The sequence below is a fragment of the Urocitellus parryii genome, chromosome 1 (assembly GCF_045843805.1).
Source record: "Urocitellus parryii isolate mUroPar1 chromosome 1, mUroPar1.hap1, whole genome shotgun sequence".
NCBI lineage: Eukaryota > Metazoa > Chordata > Mammalia > Rodentia > Sciuridae > Urocitellus > Urocitellus parryii.
Window position 1 is genome coordinate 173,591,223 of NC_135531.1, and position 24,680 is coordinate 173,615,902.

The following is a 24,680-nucleotide window of genomic DNA, read 5'->3' on the forward strand; positions in this document are numbered from 1 at the left end:
AGAATGAAACAATATCATGAGAAGTTTTACACATTGTATTTGTTCCAAGTTATCAACTGGACCTCTATTATATGTGAACCTCATATTTCAGAAGCCACAAACTTAAAACATCAGTTGTAATAACCTATGGATTTTCCTGTAGGATTCTCATGTGAAAAAAAAAATAATTCTTAATTTTTCAGACATTTTTCTTGAAAATAGGGTTAGATTTACACAAGTCAGTTCACATACACATTTCTATAGAATAAGATATACTTTACCTTTTATAACTTCTTATAAGCCAAAGATTTATCTTCTAAGGCTCAAAAGAAGCAAACTCTGTTTCTTGTATTTATAAGGAGATGAAAGAATGTGGCCTTGTCTGTACATGTACATGAACGCACAGTGAATGGGATACATATATGAAGCATCCTGTGTAGTTTAAAAATGAATTTTACCTAAAAATGATGATTATCAAACCAGAAAAATTAAGTCCTGTATTTTCTACTTTATTCATATTCTTTAAAGGTTAACAGCAACACATTGTCTCATTTACTTTTATATGGTAGATCACATGGGCTCCAGTGTACATAATATGAAATAAAGGCTTTTTTAGGCAAATAGAAGGATTTTTAGGATGACTCAGTAAAACTTTATTTTCTACAGAGATTTGTTTATAAAAATTAGCACATGATAATAAAGGGAAAATCATATTCATCTTCAAATGACTATGTTTATAAATCATGGAATCAAAGACTCTGAGACCGATGAGGATCTTGTTGAAAATATTCCTTATAGGAATAGGGATAGAGTCTTAGAATCTGACTATTATAATGGGGTTTTGTCTTGTTCTGTTGGTGCAGGAATACATGGACTCTAATAAATACATTGAGCATCTGCTAACTCAACTGGAGGAGCAACACAGAAGTCTCTGGAGGTGAGTAGAATTCATGTTCTTGTCTTCCTTGTTTGTTCAGGTAGTTGTCTCGATAGCTTTGAAATTGACCATGGGTCAGGAGTTGGAAAAAGGAATTTTCTTCCAAATGGTGCCAGAGGCACCTTTGTGTATAAGAATAGTCAGAGGCTACTTAAAGTTCTTTAGTTAAAGTAAAGACTTCTTTAGTTAAAGTAAAGAAACAACACCAAAAGTTGTCCTTGAGTCAGATGTGCACCGTGCAAGAAGGATGGTGGGAATTCTGAAACTTGCCAAAGTCAAGGAATTAAAGATATTTCCCAGGGCTGCATGGCAAACTTACAATGTGGTGGGAAATAGAACACAGATTCTCTGATACTAAGCTACTGAAAGATTTTCTCTGAAAGGTGAAAAATGTCTGCTTAAAAGTTCTGCTTCTTTTCGTCTTAAAGGGGTATATTTGGGGAGAACAGTTGTGAAGTTCTCTGATATTTAGTTTTAGTTTTACTTAGTGGGTTCTGACTCTAGGTAAGGAAGCCATGTCAGAAATAGAAATTAATAAAATAGGAGTCACATTCCCAAGTTGTGTATACATTCCATGACATCTCTTGGGAATACACTGGCAAAGATGTTTGACGTCATTATTTAGCTCTTTAGGGCCCTTATTTTAGAGTCTTGTGGTCTATGAGTACTATTATGAAATTTCATTTTCCTATTCTAAGCTTCTATAACTCTTGATTTTTGAAATATGCTAATGCTTAATTACATGATGCTTCACATGATACTAGAAAATTTTCATGTAATTACCATAGTCTGGTGAAGGGTCAGCAAGCCTCTAACCTCTTGAAGGGGAGAGCTTTCTCTGTATACTGAGATGGTAGATAAGTATATATTAACCCTGAGACTTTCTTACCAAACCTCATCCAACTCCATCACCACTGAACTCCAAGTAGGTTATTCCCTCTTCATTCATCTTTCCTAAGTAGTTCTAGTAAAACACTATATATTTTAATTCATTCTGTTCCCATGGTTTGCCTACTGGAGAACAGATCTCTGATCATAGAAATAGAAAATATTCTTTTGTATATATAGAAAAACTGCTGGTAGAATACAACAGAAGTTCAGTTGTTAAGTTTGCCCCAATAACAGGGACAGTTATTTTTATATTAACTAATACAATATTTGCTAGATTTGTTTATGAGAACCATAACCTAGTTTTGATAATTTTCTTTTGTGATCCAGTGTCCTACTAAAATCTACAACTATGCATTTATGGTTGTGTGCCTTTTTAATTATATTCTCCATGGATCTATTAGAAAGCATATTTTTAAACTGATATGCAACTGGTATTCAATACTATATTTCAAATACTTGTATAGAATATTTTATTTATCCTATCTTTCAAGAGAAGAATATACAAAAATGATGACTGCTATCTAATCAAAGAAATTTAGAGTTTAATTTGGTCAGGAAGTGTATCTTAAATATATCATTGTGGAACAGTAATGATTTCATGGGCTCTTTGAACTAAATAAAAACCTGCATGAAAAGGGCTATTTTTCCTGTTTTCTTGCGGTAGCTAATAAAAACCTTTTGGTCTTCTCAGATATGATTAAATTAAAATCCTATTTCAGGCATGGAGTTAGCCTAACATAAAGTAAGAGCTCAGAATTTTGTGTGCATTCACTTCCATTTTCCTTCAGAAATATTACTGTTGAAGAAGCAAAGCCTTCTATGTGGAGTTGGAGGATCTAATAAAACAGCTCCATTTGAATAACAATAGAAGGCAATAATGACATTTGAATAGTCAGAATAACTACCAGTGAAAAAAATGGAAATAGTAGCATTGAAAAGAAAATGAAAACCAATGATAGCAGACTTACATACAATTTACTGAATCATGAAATTACATTTGATTATATTTTGCAAACAGATCCTGACTTGATTGACTTAAAGTGATAGAGTTTAAGATGATTATTACAATATCATAACTACAGCTGTAGCCAAATTGTTTTTGGTGAAGAATACATGAATATCATGGAGCAGTGTGGGAAATTCTTTCTAGTTATGATTAAGTTATGTAAATGCATCATTCATGGGTTGGGATAGAATCCATGATGTGCAGAGGATCATGAAAATAACATAAATGGTATGTTATTCTCATACCATGTACATAAGAATGACTAGATTGCCTGAAGTTAAACAAATATTCCCATAAATGGCATGACTCCTCTGATTTTATTGAGCTTTTGAATTTTGGTTATCCTGGAGTGGGCTGTTTGTCACTGCTGCTAATAGTAAATGATGAACTTCCATTTACATACCTTGAAAGACAAGTTCTGAATATATTTAGATCATCCAGTAGTAACTATGGTCAGCATTATTTTATGGCTGCCCCTTTTGAGGATTGATCAAAATCATCGTGGACATGAAACATGCTCTTATTTCTGCTTAGTGAATGATAAGAGTTGGAAAAAATGATAGAGGATTGGGTATAACGATCACAAAGCTTCCTTGTCTTCATGAGAGGTTACAAATCTTTACATTTCAGTTGTTTCTTATAGCTTAACAATCTGCTATAATAAAAACATTGTTATCACAATCAAGTTATTTTGGGGTCCTATTTAGTATTCTACTGAAATAGACCTATAATCTATATCTGAGTTTTCAAAGTGCAAAGGCATTTGTGGAGTTTAAATTTAGATATCCAGCAACGAGCAATCATTTAGCTCAACTCTTTATACCAATATATTTTTTCTGAAGAGGTAAACTTCTGAGAAGTCATTTAATGAAAAGGATAAAGTCAGAATCTAGAATTGAATCTAAACCCACCCAGATTTATACTTAATTTGTAATTTGTTCTTCATCTCACTGCTTGATTTAAACAAACAAAAAAATCATTACAACATATACACTGGTGTTTAAACACAATCACCATTTCCTGCATCTTTATTTGCTCTGACATGGAAACTTAATATTTAAAGGAAATGATTGCTTTGCACTTGATGATTTTCCTATCATGTGTCGCTATTTCTGATTTGGTTAAATATATCTGTGACTGACAAGAAAGATTCCGTTAAGAAAAAAACTGCTGAGAATATCTTTCTCCTAACATTTGATAAAAATCTTTATCCATTTGCAGCCTCAAATTAAGAGTTTAGAATAAACACAGACAGTTGGGAAATACAAATCAAATTCATGAATATTTATGGCATTAAAATTACTCTTTCATGCCACGTGCAAAATTATGTATGAAAAAATGGATTCAGCATCATACCATAATAATGAAAAGAGGACTGGCCTGGAGATTTTGGGGATTTGGATTTCTGTCTCAGCCTATCCAAATGAGCAGTTGATTAACATCTCTGAGACTGAGTTCCTTATCTTTAAAAAGAAAAGTAGTAATACATCAAGTATTTGAGATTACTGATTGCTGAAATTATATGAACCATAAAGTCTAGAAGAGTGTGTTGCATTTATTGACCATATAAGAATGTATGTTTTTGATAATACTTAAATATTGTGAATTGATACTACACAATATATATGTATCATAGAAAACTGCAAAGAACAGAGTAGACATGACGACTAAATATGCCTAACAGCTTTCCAGTAGTGTACCCAGAAAATATCAATGTATTCATTTTAGAATATTCATTATGAATATTCTATATTAATAAGTCATATTGGAACCTATAAGTTAATAAGGAAATCTGCATGACAAAAATCACATGACTATCTGGTGAATGAAGAGTGCTAGCTGCCAACCCAGAGATTCTAGATCACCTAAATCCCTAATCCAGCTGTACCTGGATTAGGTTCTCTCAACGAAGGTACTGTTGGCATTCGAAGAGAGATAATTCTTTTTCATCATGGAGATGGGTTGTCCCATGAATTGCAGGATGTTTAGGACCATCCCTAGCTTTTACCCACTACCTGCCAGTAATATCCCCTACTTAACCAAAAATGCCTTCCGAAATTTTCTGAGTATTCCCCAGAAGACGAAATCATTTCCTCTCCTCACAAAGAACCAGCACTGTAAGTGATCTATGTCAGTGTTTTCCCAAGCATATTCCAAGAAACACCAATACACTAGATCACTGTGTGATAGATATTTTGAGAAAAAAAAAGATGAAAGTATGCTGTGGCCAAATTTGAAAAAATACTAGATAAAACAAGGTTTTAAGTTTTTAAATTGGGAACATCTCAGAGCCATTAATATTGTTAATATGTGCTATGTATATTTATGCAAACATGATACAACATATAATTTTGACTTTTTAAAAAGTCCTCAAATACTACCTATTTTGAAATATTATCCATGGATAAGGTTTCAGGAACATGCCTTGGGAAATGGTGATCTATATTCTTGATATCCAGATGTATATGACCTGTACTTCCCCTCCCCTTCCTCACAGGTTCTGTGCTGGGTGATGTGGTGAAAAGTCACCTAAGAGTGCAAGGACTCTAACTTGTTAGTCAAAGGGGAAAAGGCAATATTTAGAAATTTAGTTCCAAGTTTTTCACCACTTTCCAGAAGGGTAACACAAGCCTCAACACTAAACTCCAAGAATCTGTAAACTGTAGAATACAAACTGTTTGCCCTATTGAAGCACTTAACTCCTGCTTCCCAAGGTGGGAAGCACATGAAAAGAATCTCACTTTTGCAGGGCATGGTGACACGGGCCTCTAATCCCAGCAGCTCGGAAAATGAGTGAGGCAAGAACATGGCGAGTTCAAGAGCCAGCCTCAGCCACAGCGAGGCACTAAGCAACTCAGTGAGACCATGTCTCTAAATAAAATACAAAATAGGGCTGGGAATGTGGCTTAGTGGTCGAGTACCCCTGAGTTCAATCCCTGGTATGGGGGAAAAAAAAAAAAAAGAATATCACTTTTACCCGCCAACATACACATTTGTTTATACATAAAAGAGTGATATTAAAATTGCCTGCTGGGAGTCCACATGGCTACTTCTGATGAAAAACAAAATTATTGGTAATGCGTTATCTGGAAATTGTAAAATAAGAGGTAAGAAACAAAAGCAGATACACCCTGAGTAGCATCAGGCTCAGCATCTCCCAGAGTCTCCCAGAGATTTACCTTCTGTGAATCATGGATCCAACGATGGTGTTATCCAGGCTTCTAAAGAATTAGCATGCTTCTATCCTCATGGGGTTAATTTATGTAGACTAAGGAGATGCCAAGTATTAAACAGGTTGCCTGTGCTGTAATCGGAGACCTCCACTGGGAGATCTTAATTGGCAACAAGTAAAATTGCTCTGCATGAATTCTTAATGGTGGACAGTGAATAAAATAAAAACTATGATTTGTTTAAATCCCTTCAAGAGAAAAAAAAAGGCTATCTCTGGGGGTTAGAATGTGTAGCAAACAAAGAGAACTCAGGGCTCTGTAATAGCAATAAAAGCTCTGAAAGCAAAACGTCACGCTATGCCAACTCACTCTGCATCTCTGTCTCTCTCTCTCATGAGGTCAAAGGAGACTGAGCTTTACATTATCTTCCCTGCCTCTCAACCCCTGGGCTGCATTTTAAATCATGGCTGTATTCTTGGCAAAGCACAAGCCCCAGGGCCACCCTGGGAACCCATCAATGTCATTCCCCAATTACCCACCAGGGGTTGTTTCAGAGATGCAGACAGTCCCAGCCCCCTGCCAGGATGAGTCTGGTCTCTAAGCCATGCCCTCTGCCCAGCACAAAGGAGAATAAATCAGGGCTGTGGAGATTGGGCGTTGGCACATACTTCAGTGGTTATATCATCCCTTGGCAGTGGAAGGGAGGGCTAAGGGCTCAGTGTATACCAAGGGATGCTTCCTATGGACCACAAGTTCTGCTTTAGAGGAGCAAAGGTGTGTTGGGCTTCTGTCATGGCCCTGAAGCCTCTGATAATATAATATCACTCTCTTTAAGCAGCTGTTCTACAGTGAAAATGGGTTAGTAGAACTAAGTCTGGAAAGGCATCTGGATGATTTGAACCAGAAGATCTCCAGATTTCATGTCTGGTCTTCTACCTTTGCATCAATAAATGTTATAGTTTATTTGGGTTACTCTTGTGAGATATGCATATCTGTTTGCTTATGGGGTGCCTGGAGTTTGAACCCAAGTTTTCTGGACCATGGAGACACAAAAAGGGTCAGGGTGCCAATCTGTACTAAGTTTATATCCATGATTTTTCTATTTCATATCAAGTCTTCCTGTCTTTCTTTAGAAGTGTATTAATCTATCAGAGAACATAGGTTTTAGTTATACTCAATAATAAATGTGTAAAATAGACTTAATAAACCCATGGGTTTTATCCTTTCTACTTCTCTCCAAATCTTGAATGCAAGAGAAATTCACATGTTTAAATCAGCTACTCCACTGGGGCTGCTGTGGGGGTCTATAAAAGCACATTTTGGGAGACTCTGACTGAAGTTCAAAGAAAGGCTCCCAGAGGAGGTGGTGTTTTGATCCAAATCTTGGTAGGAGGAGAATTGATGGAGTGAGAGAAGATGAAAACACAATTGTTGAATAATTTGAATTTGGGTTGCTTTTAAGGTTTTTAGCATGTAACTGTACTGAGGATGATGAAAAATTCAGGTTCAGAATTCTTCACAGTTAATCAAATAAGCCACATTTGAGAGAGAGAGTGAGTCACTAAATTAACTTACAGAGATGTGAAATTGCCCTCTAATGTAACTGGGAAAATATCCTCTCTTAAAGGTCAGTTCACGGCATGCACTGAGAGCTTGGGTTGCATGACATGATCGGAGTAGGCCTACTGATGGTTTCAAAATACTCCGCAATAGCTTAATGTTCATTAAGACACACACCCAATTTACCACTATTTAATCTTTAGATGTGTAACTTAATGCACACTTGTTATTTTTAGATCCAGGCTTATGTTAATATGACAGCCAGGAACCTGATGTGATTTATCTGAAATTAAAATAAAGAGCCTGCAGCAAAAGGCATCTTGTAGATTTATTTGGGGTAATAAAAATCACAAATATTCCCTACTAAGTTGTAAGAAAAACTCCAGCAGGCAGCAGTATAAATGACCTACTTGGCATAAACACATAGAGTAAGGCTGGAGTGCACCCACAGTAAGAAATGACTAAGTGCCTTTTTTTAATCTGGAAGGAGAAATGAAATGGGTAATTTACCATGGCCTTCTATTTAATTTTAATGGAAAAATTCACTAAGTTGATAGTGTATGAGCATACTAGTGATTTTTTTTTTTTTAAAAAGAGATGGTTAGGATATCGTTCTACACATCACATCTCTATATGGGCAACTCTGTACTTAATAATTTTTTTTTTTTTGCTTATCTCCCTCATCCCCAGTCTTTCCATATACAGAGGCCTGGGAGGGCATTCTAGTAACCACCTCCATCCCCCAGCTCAAGAGAGAAGTGTCTGTGCCTCTCTGAAAAGAAAAGTGCATTTTCTTTCCTCAGGGTTTTTAACTACGGCATACTTTATAATTGTATATCATCAATTAAACTTTATAAGTAACCCCAAAAGAAGGGTGACCTGAATCAAAGAATCGGGAACAGGTTAATGAGATGAGGAAGTTGTTGGCAGAGACACAGGCTAATTATCTCATGGCAGAGGTAACTTCTAAGAAGGCAAGATCTGATTGGAGAATTGACTGAGGTTGGCAGCCTGTGGCTGGATTCATGGCCAGATACCCAGACCGGATTGCTTTAGAAGCAGCCATGTCCGTGCTGTGGTGATGGTCACATTTGACAAATACGACAGACCTCTCTCTGTGTATTCTCTCTCAACTATTCATCCCTATGAGCAAAATATATGACAAGAACAAACTAGAAAATGAAAAGTTTATTTGGGGCTCACGATTTCAGAAGTTCAGTTCATAGTAGGTAAGCTTCATTGCCGTAAGCCTCGCGTGAGGCAGAACATCATGGAAGAAAGGTGTGATGGAGGAAAGCTGCTCACCTCATGGCAGCCAGAAAGCACCTCTGCTCATCTGGGACATAATATAGTCCTCGAGAGCATGCCCCCACTCACCCACTTCCTTTAGCCACTTCCCACCTGCCTGCAGTTACCACCCAATAGTCCATTTAGATTATTAATCCATCAAGTGTATTAATCCACTGATGAGGTTACAGTTCTCATAATCTCATAATTTTACCTCTGAACATTTCTGCATTGCCACATGAGCTTTTCTGGGGACACCTCACTCCCAAACTACAACAAGTCCCTAGGACTGCTCTGATTCTCACCACCCCCCTTTCCCTGTTGATGAGGACACTACCTCTGTGACACTTAAGCTAAATACTCCAAAAATGCACACTGACTCTACTCTCAACCTTAATGGTCCCCATGCCGAGTCCCAACCATGCAGGTCTCAATCACTCTGAATTAGTTTTTCTAATTTTCCTTTAAGGGTAGATCTTTTGCTCTTAGCATCTTGACTTATAAGACTAAGTCTTCTCATTCCTCATGTCTCTCGTAATGCTTAGCATGAAATGTGAAACTAAACGTAAAATTTCATCCATCTTCTATGCATCGAGACAACTGGAGATGCATTTTATTCTTCTAGGTTGCTAAGGGACTTAAAAAATTATAGATGATGAAAACACTTAAGATATTGAAGGGATTGGTGATAGATCAGAAAGAGAAATTACTAAGAGCTTCTGGGCTCACTAGGGATGAGCCCATTTTTATTTGTAAATTCATGTAAGAAAAGCAAGTCAAATAAGCTTATCAAAGTCATTTGGCTCAGTGGTATGCAGATGCTAAGTGAGATTCACAGTTTCAAGTTAGTTAACAACAAATTAAAGATTAGGACACTTGATAAAGACGTCAACATGGTTAGTGGTATCAAAGGCCAGAGTGCTTGTTCTCTGAGACCCTTTTCGCCATCTTTGAAAGTACCATCAATAAAGTAAAATCTGAAGGCTTGTAATAGCTAATCACATCATTGCACATCATTATAAAGACTACAACAGGTGTCAGTAATAATCAAATGTGTATTTTTATCCTATCATCTTATTCCATTGTTCTACCAGTTATAATCTTGAGCTGCTATCAACCGTATGAATAGAAACACAGAATATCTCTTAATTTTGAAGAGAACAGAGTTAAGAGGATATCACAGGTTTAAAAAAAATTCATGATAAAATCCAAAGCCTAAAAATCCATGATAAAATCATGAAGCCTCTTCTCCCTGTACTTAAAGTGAGTGAGAACAATTGTAGACGTATAGACCAAGTTATTTTTACAAACATCATCGGGCATTAATCTGAAAGGTTAGAAAGGTGATCTTATGGAGGAGATCTTGAAAATTTTGGAAAGACAGAACATATACTTGAAATCAGCAGAGCTGAGTAGGACTAATAGTGGTGGGGGTTGCCAAATGGAGGATGAGTTTTCAAAGGATTAGTGGCAATGGAAAACAACGTGAAAAGGTAAAAGAGAAGAACTAATGCCTAAACATAATTTATTTTAACAGCTGCTTTTGATCACCTATTTGTAAAGAAAGCATTTTTTTTTCTCATTATCCCTTATGATATTGCTGATATCCACACTACTCCAGTAGAGACTGGTATTTGGTAGCCTACCAGTACAACCAGGAGCTGTATTCTGATTATTTTGAGAGTCTGCCATACTGTTGCTTAGTTTCAAACATATACCATTTCTGGTTCCTCCCCCACAGCACAGAGTTCAAATCCTGGTTCTTCTGCTCACTGTGTGGCCCTGCAGAAAGCATTTAGGTATTTTAGGCCTTGGTGTCCTTGGTGTCCACTTGAGATTAATCATTTCTATAGTCATTTCTTAAAGAGTTAATACTTTGATAATTTTTGCCAGTTTTCTGTGTCAATAGGTTGAGATATAACAAATATAGAAAAGAGGTGATAGATTCATATAAAATCACTGATGTTGGAAGTGGTAGTTTCCCTTTCCTTAAAGTAGGCAGGTAACAATTATTTTTGTGAACTTCATTCTCTTCAGGTGCTAACTCCTTCACTGTCTCTTGGCCCTGAACCTTCCAGAGATAATTACACAGCATGCTGGCAGAGGCAGGGTACAAGAACAAGGTCACAGTCTGACCACTTTCAAAAGGTTTTCCAGGAAATCGTTTCATTGAATAGTGTTTAAGTTTCCACAAAAGTTAAGAGCACAACATGGTGCAAAAGAAAAAAAAAAGTCAATTGCACGATATTAAAGAGGCAGCAGCAGCTACTCTAGGGTTATGGTCCCTATTAAGGAAATTGCATTGTCTGATGCTATCTCTTCAGTATTCTATGGAAATTCAGACTCACTGCTAATTGAAAGTCAAAAGTATTTACCAGGAATTATTCACTTGTACCATTTAATTAATTTTGCTGTTTCTCTGCTTTGGAAATAGAAATATGAATGATGCCGGTTGCAGAAGGTTACTCTGAAAGACAAATTCTTTGATGCCACATCTGTTTGTAAAGTTCAGTTCTCATAGTTGCATCAGAATTACACTTTAAGACTTGTGCTTTGGGGACAATTTGCCCCAAGATGATATCATTTTAAATATACCAAAAGTTAAGTCTATCCAAAAATATCTTTGTCACTGGACTGACTAAAATTCCCATGTGCAGAATAAAGGAAATTTGTTATCTAGGTAATCACCTCTGAAATCTGCAGCTGCCATCTAAAGAACATTACTCTCAGTTCTTTATAGCATCTTATCAAGATTTCATTGGCTAGATTAATATCCTCAGAAGTCTGAGTACTGGAATGTTTAGCTAAACCAAATGTTTAGAATGGAAGAGAGGAAGTTGTACCAGAATTGTCACAGTGCAAATCTAAGTATTTCTATTTCTATCCACACACATGACCCTACCATTCCTGACCTCTTCTGTCATTCATTATTCCTACACACACACACTCTTTTCTTGCCTTTTCCCTCCATGCCAAACAGAAAATCTCTACCCATCTTTCAAAGATCAGTCTGGGTTCTTCTACTCTATATCTCCTAGTGTGGATTCCTCAACCCACCTAGACTCCAACATCCCCTCACCCCAAACTTGAGACTATACCACATATGTATATATATAACAATGTACATCTTATAAAAACTCTGAAATTAATCTTTGTATCTTAATTTTGACTTCCCAAATATTTGTGAATTTGTTGCCTATCAAATGATGGCTAGCATATGACTGAATAAGACAGGTGTTCTGCTAACACATACCATTTTTTTGTTTATTTCAAAGGGAAAATTAAAAGTTTTATGTGGTAATCTTGTTGGTTAGATCATATCAAGACTACCTGTTTCATATGTCTATCATAGACACAGCAAACCAAGAAGTATTCACAAAGCCAGTTATTAAAATGGTGTGAGATGCAAAGTACTGAATGACAGTGGAAGGAATTAGAGACATTTAGCTTGGCAAATAGAAGACTAAAGGATGCACCTGATCATTGTTTGAAAAGTGCAATGAATTGTCTTGTGGGAAAGGGATTAGAAGCATCCTAGAATGTATTCCAGAGGATGGAGCTAGTAGCAATTGTCTGAAGGTCTTAGTCTGTTTTCTGTTGCTATATTAGAATACCTGAGTTTGGGTGATTTGCAAAAGAAGTACCCTTATTTAGCTTCACAATTCTCAATGCTGAACAATAGGGGTTTGTTTGTTTATTTTATTTTTTTTGTACTTTGACCCTGGGCATCAAACCTAGAACCTCACACATGCTAGAAAAAGTGCTTGACCCACTACACCACATCCCCAACCCCTAGTTCTGGAGGCTGGACATCCAAGATTAGGCAAGTAAGTACATCTGGCAAAGTTCTTATGATCTGTCATAACGTGGTGTGAAAACAGAAAAGCAAGTGTGTAAATGCAGAAAAGAAAACAAGAGGGGTGGCCTTGCTTTACAACAACTAGTTCTTATAATAAATAACTCACTCAAGGGAGAATTAATTCATTCCCAAGAGAAAGGTATTAATGCCAATACCTCTTAAAGATCTGCTAACCTCTCAACACTGTTACCTTAGGGACAAAATTTCAAAGTGAGTTTGGGAGATGACAAATCACACCTAAACCATAGTATTGTTGCAACCTGACAACAAAGCACCAGAGAGGGCTATTACAACATGTATTAGCATCTTATATGGAGGAAGATGCTCTTGAGATAGTGAGCTCTGTACCAGTGCAACTATCAAAGCAAAACCAGGTAGCTGCAATGTGAAAAGAATTCTGCTCCATTGGGTTGGAAGAGACCAGACACCCCATCATACCAGATGACTCAACATCTGGCTTTCACACTCTAGTATGTCTACTCCATCATCTCTCTTAAAGAATTCATTCAAAGACAGATTTTCATGTTTTTCCTCAGTCTTTACTTTTACAAAGGAAGTAATGTAAGTTCTTTTATTCTTCCTCATACAAATTATTGTTCAGTTTCCCACTTAATCCTGAACTTCTACTTCATATACTCTAGTCCATGGATTCTCTTTCTCTCTCTCTCTCTCTCTCTCTCTCTCCCTCTCTCTCTCTCTCTCTCTCTCTCTCTCTCTCTCTCTCTCTCTCTCTCTTTTCCTCTTTTGTAGTGCTGGGGACCAAGTCAAGTTCGGGGCCAAGAACATCAGAGGCAAAAGCTCCACCTCTGAGCTAAACCTCCAGCCCTTCAGTTCTCCTTTTAACATGTGGGGTTCTAATATAAACATTATATATTTTATTATGAACAGATTACAAGTTCAGTTTTAGTTATCCTTTGAGAGAAGGTTGTTTTTCTAACTTTATGATTTTTTCCCTCATGCTACTAATTGTTAATAACCTTTAGGCAAAAATGCCTAAAATTCCAGCATTGCATCATGCATATCCAATTACTCTCTTGTAGGCTCAGAGAATATAAATCATTATTTCAAGAAAGGGCAGAGTGTTTTAAATTTAGAAAATCCACTTTTCTCCACCACTCCGTTATTCCCCCAACCCCCATTTTTAATTGCCTTATCCTGTTTCGGATCTTCATTGTTTTTTTCCATAGCCAAGGCTTTATTTATGGGTAAGAGTTCTTAGCAGAATTCACAATTACAAGTAAATTAGATCATCCCTGACCTTGGTAGAACTTTTATGAGACAATTATTGTGGCCTTCAGAAGGAAGAGGGGAGTAAGTTTCAGATCATCGCTGAAATGAACAAATATTAATTTAACTTTTATTTTTCCAATGTTAAGGAATATTGGGGAAAATCACACTAGAAAGAAGAAACAAAGATCATGGACAAATATTTACCTAGAGCACAGCTGAAGTGAACAGTGACATTGGGTGTTCTGTTTTACTGAAGACAGGGGCTAACTTTGGCCATTGCAGATCAGCCATAGTTCAATATGTATTTTTTCCAATTTCTGCAACATTATGACAGTGGTGTGTGCATTTTAGAAAAATATGTCTTCAAACATTGATAAGATTTTCAGATCATTTATTTCAGAAATACAATTCCACTGCCCCTTTTTTAAAGGGTGGCCCCTACCACCACCAAATCAATGGGAGGTTTATTTCTGCCCCACTTACTCTATTAGTAAGAGAGTCTATTTTTCTAGTTCAATCCTAAATCATTAGTGTAGTATAAGAGTTATTTTTCCAGGCAGTTTTAAAGCAGAACTATGTCCTTCCTTCTCATAATTGTAATGTTCATATTTGAAAATCACTTTAATTGTTGAATAACAGCTGAAAAATAATTATGTAAAGTTGGCATTTATCTTTGTCACGTTGGTGAGGATTTGCAGTAAATACAATGTAGATTATTTTTCCTGTAAAACAGTTGCTAGACATTGGAGTACATTAATTAGCTGGGACCATTGTTAGCTAATGGAATGTCCTAATAATTTCTTTGGGGAAGACGTGAGCTGAGTTTGGGTGAGAGGCAAAAACCGGTTTGTTTCTCAGCAGGGAACAACACTTGGAGGGCATCAGTTAGGATGGCTTGGGAAGCTCATTTTGGAAACCAGACGTAAACTATCTAAATTATAACAAGATACAGGATAGAGGTCTTCAAACACTGCTGGGCTAATCAGACATTTTTCCTAAGGAACATACAATTAGGATCACATTCCAGAGTGGGCTGGGGATGGGCAACCTATAGATACAGAAATAATTTAAGGCCATGCTACAATGCAATGGGAAGAGATTTGTGAGTTGCTACATTGACTTTTGTGAATGTTGATGGACAAACCACAAAAAGTTCATGGGTTCAGGATGTCTAGAAGGTTTCCTGCTTCTCATCTGAGCAAACCAATGAGGAAAGTATGGATAAATCCTTGTGAAAACTTTCTCGTGGGATCTCAGAGACCCCATGGGTCTTCATGTACAGTAAGAATGTGAAAATGTCCCTTATACTTCTGAGTGAGAATAAACAGCGTTGGAGTTGTCTTGGTTAATATATAGTGAAAAGTTTGTTTCTTGAATGTCCGTCTTCAATTTTACAACCCCACAGGCTTGCAGTTTCTCGTGACAGCCCAAAACTGCGTTTGGAGATGCTCACAAACGGAAGCAACAATTGCCAGGGAGCCTCATGGCCATGTGCCATCTGTCTTTGCCAGAGTTGGCAAAGCAAGTGTCTCTTTGATGTCAAATTCAAACATTCATAACATGACCCACACGCACTATTTTTACTCGTTAGCTGTGATGAGCCTGTCATTCATTTATATAAGCCATTTAAAATCTATTTATATTTCTAACTTCTTACACCTCTGATTGTATAATGAATTTCATAAACTTCACCCTTACTCTGTGGGGTTGAGCTCCCTTGTATTTTGTCTCAGCAGACATTGCAGGGCTTGGTGAATGATTCCATGTTTACTCTGTTTATATTATTTCCAGTCTTACTGATGTCACTCACTTTGCTTCTGACAGAATCCTCACAGAACATAAGAAGCCTCTTGGACTCAGTTCTGTTTTCTTGATTGTTTTAGCATTGAAGGAAATATACTTGTTTCACATTAGGATGTGAATTTTGGTCTTGAGTGTCTTACCCTGTTGCTATGGATATGTCATTTGGTCACTCAGCTTTTCATCTATAAAACAAAAATTTGAGCCTATATGCACTGTGTGTGATCTTTTGAATTTGTGGACATCCAAGAAAATGTGAACTGTGGAGCTTACATTTGAAGGCCATGAAGTGACATGAAAATTAAGTAGTCATTTAAAAATTGTAATTAATATTGGAGAATAAAAGGGATTTTATAAATACAAATTATGGAATGAAACATGCTAATGTGTGCTGCTAGATTATTACTTGTATGTGAAAAAAAAAAGACAAAGTTCCTTTTCTTTTTTAAAAACAACTAATTCCTTCTCTACCTCCTGCAAATAATCCTTCTTACCCATTTGCATGGCTGCTTGTGATTTTGCCTCATCATGTTATTGTCAGTCCTCTATTTCATTGCTGTTGGTAACACTAGGCATGAGCGTGGGGGAGAGGACTTCCTTCTAATTCACAGGCTCTGTGGAGTTGTCTTGGTTAATATATAGTGTCTTCCTTGTTGAACAGGAAGCTGCTGGAAGAGGAAAATTGGGTTCATTTTTGCATTGCCTTGGTGCTTAACACAGTCCAGAACAGTTTGAATGCATACAGATTGTCATGAACGGAGACATTGTACTGGTGCCAGTGCTGGGGAAATAGGGGAGTTCTGACAGGCACGAACCAATGCATTGATCCACCACTTCCTATGCTTCTGCATGCGAGAGTTGCCATCTCACTGCATTTTCGGGATTGTGATTCTTGGTTGACTTTCTCTTTGCTCCCACTCTTCTTTCATGGTTGTCTTAGCCCTTTCTAGTGGGAGTTTCCTTCTTCAACTCGTGTATTTGGTTTGGTATAGATTAAACGGTAGATTCGATGGGATTCATTCACATAGTGTATTACCCAAGTGTACACGCTAGCTCCACCCATTATCGTCATCTTCCACTCACTGCATCCACGTTCTACATGGCTGTCATAGGTCATAAAATCTGTTGTGAGTTTAGGTGTCTTTATCCCTCTGATCTTCCCGCTTCTGCTAAAACTGAACTTGACTCAACCAAAAAGCCTGTCTCTAACTTTTGGATCAGCATTAATTAAGAGATCTAGCATCTGTGGACTCCTTGATTTGTTCATAGGTCTTTTCTCTAAAATACTTCTTGTAAGAATCCCCGATGGGTCTGGGTTGGCATTCCTCAGGCTCTCCACTTCTGATTTTGCCTTCGTCTCTGTCTGAGGCTCTGGAGAACAGTGTGGCAAGTACAAAGGTTGGAACGAGATAACAGTAACTCTTTACTATATCTGAATGCTTCACAAATATGAAGTCATTGATCTTCACAATTCTATGAAGTTCAGTATTCCTCCTTTACAGATGAGGAAAATAAAGCACAGACATACTTCACGAGGCTTGCCTAAGGACTGGGTCCTTAATCATTACCCTATACATTCAGTGATTTGTCAGCAAATACTTCCAGCTGCCTTCTTGCCAGGCACATGATAGGACTGCAACTTGCCCGTCCCTGTGGGTGAGAGAGGTCAAGTGACTTGTTCTGGCCAATGAGTTGTTTAGTACAAGGCATGTTCCAAGTTGAAGCACTTTATTGTGGATACACAGTCCACCAGCATGCCCTTTCCTTGTGTCATGACAACCAGAGATTCTCAAGAAGTTGGTCTCTTTACAGTTAGGCTCATAGAATGATTACCAGGCTGCTAGAGGGAGATAGCAGCCTTTTTCTCAAGGCACTGAGATCTGGAGAGTTGTTACCAAAGGATAACCTAGTCTACCCTGTATCTACAACAGGCTAAACTAGTGTAAAGGCAGAACAGATTCTTTATGTACTTAGAATCTATTTTCTAAAAGTTAATAACATTATAGTGCTTTAAAAAGCATCCATTTCAGATTGAATTCTTTGCCTTGTCTAATTTCTAGTATCTCTCCAAAATATTACTCAGAATCTTATTCCTTCTCTAAGAAATTCTGGAAACCATTCTTCTTAACATTTTTTAAAGGTTGACTCTAATGGACCAAATAGTAGGCTTGTAATTTTAAGATTTTATGATATTCTAGAAATTTGATAATTGATGCATTCACACTTCATAAAAAAGATTCAAAAAATTCATGTTTTCATTTTTGGAAAATACAATCTTGAATGCACAAAAGAAAATGTGAAGTTATATAAGCAACTCTAACTATATTGTAAAGAAAGCTATAGTATGTATCAATTCATTAGTAACTCTGTATTTTAATTATCTGGCAATAATCTTGATACAATTATTGCTGGCTATAAAAAGTTAATTCGGGTTTAATTTTAAAAGTTAATTAGCTAAAATCACTCCTATTCTTAAGAATGGAATGTCTCAGTCAGCAGAAATGTATATGTCGTAGAACAACTTGTGTGTGAAACTTAGGACTTGTTATAATTCATAACATGTATTTAATCACTATACTTGTATCTAAGTAGAAATCAGAATTATTAATCATTACATTGAGTACCCCTGAAATGATTAGAACCAGAAGTGTTTTAGATGTTAATTTTTTTTCAGGTTTTGGAACATTTGTGTATACAAAATAAGATATGTTGAGTATGAAATCTGAGTCTGAACACAATTTTCACATATGTATCATAAACTGCTTATACACATAGGCTGGAGATTATTTTATATAATGCTTTGAATGCACCTGTGTTTTGACTGAGACTCATCACAGGAGATAAATTATGGAATTTTCTACTTGTGCTCTCATGTCACAAAGTGATGTTCAGAAAGTTTCAGATTATGGAGCATTTTTAATTTCTAGGTTACAGATGATCAACCTGTAGTAGTTTTTTTAGAAGTATTTACTCATGTTTATAATAACTTGTAAGAGGGCAATGTTTTCTTTTCTTTTGGCACCAGAGATTGAACCCAGGGACACTTAACCACTAAGCCACATCCCCAGCCCCCACCCTCTTTTTTTTGGGGGGGGGCAAGGTCTCTAAGTTTCTGAGGCTGGCTTTTAACTTGTGATCCTCCAACTTCAGTCTCCCAAGCTGCTAAGATTACAGGTGTGTCCACCATACCTGGTGAGGGCAATAGCTCTAGATAAAGGACTAGAAAACCTTTCTGTTAAGAACCACATAGCAAGCATTTTTAGCTTTATGTGCATTGCCCATGTAGTCACTGTCTCAACTATTCAACTTGGTAATTGTAGCTCAAAAGCAGTCAGAGACATACAAAAGGGACAGTAGGTATAACCGTGTTCTAATAAAACGACTATCAGGCAAATTTTGTTCTGTTAATGTCAATCCTTGACATGGAGTGAGATTTTAAAAAACTTTCTTGTGTTGTTTCATAACCCCTAACATACTAACTATTGAACTAGTAAGGAAGAGTCATCACTAATTTGATTTACTTCCTCTGGTCCTTCTAAGACATATCTTAGAGTTGCTTTAAGTTCTATGACACTAAGAGCTCTACCAGTCCAATGGAAAAGTGGATTAGGAAACCTCACAGTCAACACATAGTTCTCTCAGTGTGTCCCTGTGTGGTCCTGTATATTATGTGTATGTTCAACTTTCTCATCTATGGGGAATAGTGGTATGAGGTCATTTCTAGATTCCTTTCACCAATCGTGTGCTTTTTAATGACTATAACATAATGTAATAATATTATATAAAAATATTAAAAACCTCAAAACCATGAGTCATTAAGTATAAGAGTAATATCCTTGTAAAATTCTTTTAGAACCTAGTGAGAGATAACATGTTGCTATTTTGTTAGGTTTCTCCCCCACATATGTTCATACCTCTTCTCTTTTTTTTTTTTTTAAGAGAGGGGAGAGAGAAAGAGAGAGAGAGAGAAATTTTAATATTTTTTTATTTCTTAGTTCTCGGCGGACACAACATCTTTGTTGGTATGTGGTGCTGGGGATCGAACCCAGGCCCGCACGCATGCCAGAGGAGCGCGCTACCGCCTGAGCCACATTCCCAGCCCCCATACCTCTTCTCTTATGGTAGCAATTTCACGTGAGGATGCTAATTTGAGCCATAATTTTGATGGATTTGGACAAACTTATTAAAAATTGGCACACAGGAGGAGTTTATTTTCATCACTTCTTTGCACCTAGGTTAAATTTTGCTTGTAGAAAAAGAGACATATACTTGTATGTGTATATATACCTACACGTAAATGTATCTATACATATGCACATAACACTAACTTTGACAGCTGAAAGAGAACATTTGAATACAAAAAAAAAATCAAATCAAATACCTTGAGGATATGCTGTTAAAAACTGAGATCATGACCCTCTCTTTCTTCATTAATAACCTGGCATAGTGGTTACCTAGTTCCCAGATCAATGTTGTTGAGTGAATAGCAATATTAATAAAAGGACACTAGTCTTTAAGTATCAATGATTACTATTGCATGGGTGTATCTTTGTTACCAAGCCCCAGGAGAATCACCAGGCACTACTTAAGTGCATTTTATTTCTAAATTTCACTGGTAACAACAGTACTATTATGGAACAGTGGACTTCTCAGCCTGGGGAGAAGTGTGAAAAGTCCAGGGGAAGTGGTTGTGGTCTATTTAGCTGGCTGTAGCTACAGATATTCAATTATTGGTGAAATCAAATTTTCTTACATAAGACTCGCTGTGATAAAATAAAATGCTTAGTAAGAACCATGAAAAGAACCATATTAAACAATAATCTTAGCTATACAGAAAATTAACAAACCACATGATGTTAGTTAAGCTTTTTTTTTTTTCCAAAATAAAACATCATTTAACAAAATGCTTGTTTAGACCTAACGATTTTCAAATCAGCACACATTGATTCGGTGCTACTCTGCAGAGAAGAGCATAGAAGCTGCCCAATGAAGGATTGCAAAGTTGAACAGTGTCTTAAAGCCCCAAACCTACAGATGAGACAAGTGGTAAAGTAAGGAGAAGAAGAAAGACATGAAAATCAAGGACAAGTTAGAGACATTTTAAACAACTTGTATGGTCAAGATAGTGTGGCGATGAGTTGCCACGTGCCTGTGTTTTTTGGATTGTCGGAGGTGTACTTTCAGTGTCAATTCCATGAGGAGAATGAGCACTCAGTCAATGCAAATGGAGTTTTGCAGTGTGTGACACTGTGTGTTTTCCTGATCTCACAGACACATGAGTTATCCAACATCTAAATGCTCTCCAGTAAGAAATGGCATCTCAGTATAAATTTGCCTTTCTCTAGTTATGAACTGGACCATCTTTTCATGTTTTAAAGGATACTTTTCCTGTCATTTTGTGAATTGTCTATGATTTGCCAATTTTTCTACTGTATTTTTAGCATTTCTTCCTCAATTTAAAGAGTATATTAATTTTGGTCTTAGTACTATCTCGGTGGTGTTAGTTTTTTATTTGAGATATATTTTATCTTGTTTTATCTCAGTTTTTAAAATACTTGTTTGCTATATGTAGCAGGCAAAATAATGGCCTACAAGTATGTACATGTCTGAATCCCCAGACCTGTATACGCCTTGCCTTGGCAAAAGGGATCTAATGGTTGTGATTAAATGAAAGACTCAGGTGGAGAGATTACCCTAGATTATTCAGGTAGTCCTAGCATAATCACAAGGTCCATAAAAGCTAAAGTCCACTCCTGGCTTTGGTGAGAGAGAGATAAGACAACAGAAAAGGAGATCAGAATGATACAAAGTTACTGGCTTTGAAGATGGCAGGAAGGGCGTGGGCCAAGGAACATAGACGTGTTCTGTCCATTCTTGCAAGTTTTTTCATAATGAACTGTAGTGTTAACTAGTCCTACTCCAAAAGAACCTCACTGGTATTTTTATTGGGATTATGTTAATTTTATGAAGTAACCTAGCACTGCTATCTTTATAATATAGAGTCATTTTGTTACAGAGAAGTGAATGTTTCTGATTTCTTCAAGTCTGTTTTTTGTAGCTTGCAGGAGTTTTAATATTTACCTTGTAGGTTGTACACATTTCTATTTATGAAGTTCCCTGTGTATTTTTTTCTATTGTTCATGTAAATGGAATTTTCTGCAACAGGTTACAATCTGTTACTATTGGTGTCTATGGAGATGACTGACTTCTATCTAGTATGTTTCACTGAATCTGAATTTTAAGTTAATTTTATTAATTTTCATCATTTTTCTAGCCATCTACAAATTTTAATTTTTGCTTTCCCAATTCTTATAATTTTGTTTGATGTATCTTGTATGTTTGCCCTGATACAAATAAAATGTTTCATAGCATTGGAGGTAGTGAGCATCCTGGCCTTGTCCATAATCAAGTTGAATGCAAATATTTCTCTATTAAGTCAGATACTATTGTTGGGATATGAGTTTTATCATATTAATATACACCAGTTCCTATTTTCTTGGATTTTCATCAAGATGAGTTTAGCATTTTTTAAGACATTTTAAACATGTATGCTGAGGATCATGCAATTTTCATTAAACTTGTTAATGTGATTTTTTTTACTAATGTATTAATATTGAGCCAAATTTGCATTTCCTAGATTAAAAGTCATTTGGTCACTGTATAGTTTTAATGTGGTTATATTGTTTTGCTCACATGCAGTAATTTTACACTGATATAGTGACATTAGTCTGCATTTTTTTCTTTTGACTATCATGTTAAGTTGTTAATGTTATCTGCTTCATAAAAACAAATAGAAAAATTTCCTTCATTTCTTCATGTTTGGAAGCAAGTATAGAATATTGGAATGGTCTGATCTTGGGTTTGTTAGGATTCTTTGGGCCTAGAGAGTTTTGTGGGAAAATATATTACTTTTCTCTGGAGATGCTGAGAGGATTAATCTTTCTATCTTTAATAGAACCAATTTTCGTAAATGTGTTTTCTAAAGGCTTTTTTTTCAAATTTATTTGCATAGAGATGAGATCTGTAGCTTGTTAAATTTTTTCCTGTTTAAGTAATTATTTCCTATTTTTCATTTGTTAGATTGTGTCTTTGTGCACACATACCTTTTCCTCCTCCTTTCTTAAATTATGTAGTAGCTTATCGAAAAACAAAGCAACCTTGACTTTGATGTCTTATGTAAGGTTACTGTATTTCCGTTCTCTGTTCATTACATTTTGCTCTCATCCTTATTTACTACCTCATGCTTTCTTTTGGTATTTTCTCATTTTTGGCTTTTGAACCTGGAATTTATTTATATGTATTGAACATCCCTAAAATGGAAATCTAAAGTCCAACATGCTTCCAAATTTAAAACTTTTCGAGCACTGACATAATGCCACAAATGCAAGTTACACAGTTGGCCTTGTGTGCTGTAGGTGTACTAAGAATATCACTTAAAATTAACTTTAGGCTATGCACATAATTAATGTTAGTGAATTTCCTGGTAACACTTGGATCCCATCCCCACAAGATCTCATTATATATGTGAAAATATTCTAAATTCTGACAAACTGAAAGCCAAAACACTCCTACCCTCAAGCATTTCAGGCGAGGGGTACTCAACCTGTATTCTTTAATTTTCATTGGTAAATACGCTTATGACTGTGAATTTCTCTGTGACCATGCTGTAAGTTCCTCTAGTTGGGATGTGTTTTCATTATTGTTTTTTTTTTTTTACTTTGGTTTGTATCTTATTTCATTCAGGAATTGATTAAAAGTTATTTTTTTCAGTTTCCAGGATGGGAGGATTTGCACTTTAAAAAAATTGGTTAATAATTAGTTTTACTGTATTATTAATAATATATTTGTAATATTTCTACTTTCTAGGACTTACTGATATTTACCTTAAAACCCGATTATACAATGGATTTTGCCTATGATCTGTGGTATTTTACATGGAAGTGAGCCCTTCTCTTGAGTGTGTACATCCTCACAGGATTACAATATCTTACAGCATGAGTAACCACACCTCTACTACATAGATTCAGATAGTCACCACTGATATAGTTAAGAACACCTGTTTTTATACATCTTCACCAAGAGATATGGTAATCAGAATTTTTTTTTCAATTGTGATAGGTGTGAGATAGTACTCATTTGAGGTTCTATACAAATTTGAGATGGGAATTCTTTTTAGGATATGAATGTTAGCCAATCTGAAAAAGATTCTTCTAGTCGGTGACTTGACTTTTTGTCTTGTTGATTGTCCTTTGTTTCTTATGTAGTTTTACAATTTTAATGTAGTGAGATATTCAATTGTCCTTACCAGCCTCATGATATGAAAATATTCTCCATAATAGTCTTCAAAATTCACCTTTTCAAATTTAGTTTTTTATCAGATTTGATTTTTGGTGAATGTGCTGAAACAGGTTTTAACTGAGTCTTTTCTGTTCAGATAGAAAGTTGATGTGGTGCCATGTTTTTTTTCTAAGAATCAATTATTTAATAGTCATTTGTAAAATAATGCTATTTCTGTCATGTGCTTTGATTCTGCACCTGAGCCTCTTTCTAGACTTTGGATCATTTACCTATCTCACTTTTTTAATAGTCCAGTTTTATAATAAGGTATCTCACCCTGTTTGGAATGCTAGAGGTTTTATCCTTAAATATTTGATTATTTGGGTTCTTTCTCTTTTTTAATAAAAATTTCAGTATCAGCTGGTAAAGTTTGGTGTGTAAACCTATTGAGATTTTGAATAATAATTTTTTACATTTAAAGGTGAAGGCAGGAGATGGATTCTTCAAATCCACCTTTATGTTTTTCTATTTGCTAAGTTCTTCTTTTATGCCCTTTAACAAAGTCTTCTCTATAAAGGTGCTTCACACCTTTAGATTTATTTCCATATACTGTCCAAGTTATTTTTTTACTTTTATTATCTTTAAATAAAGACCTCCTAAATTTTTTTACATTTCTAATAACTC

General features: G+C 35.9%; 1 protein-coding gene across 1 annotated transcript in view; it reads left to right on the forward strand.

The window, feature by feature from the left end:
• The window catches only part of Nckap5 (NCK associated protein 5), a 762,699-nt gene that overhangs the window by 212,397 nt on the left and 525,622 nt on the right, over positions 1 to 24,680 (forward strand). The window contains 1 exon segment of the mRNA XM_026409429.2: positions 843 to 916. Coding sequence (XP_026265214.2) covers positions 843 to 916 — 74 coding nt within the window.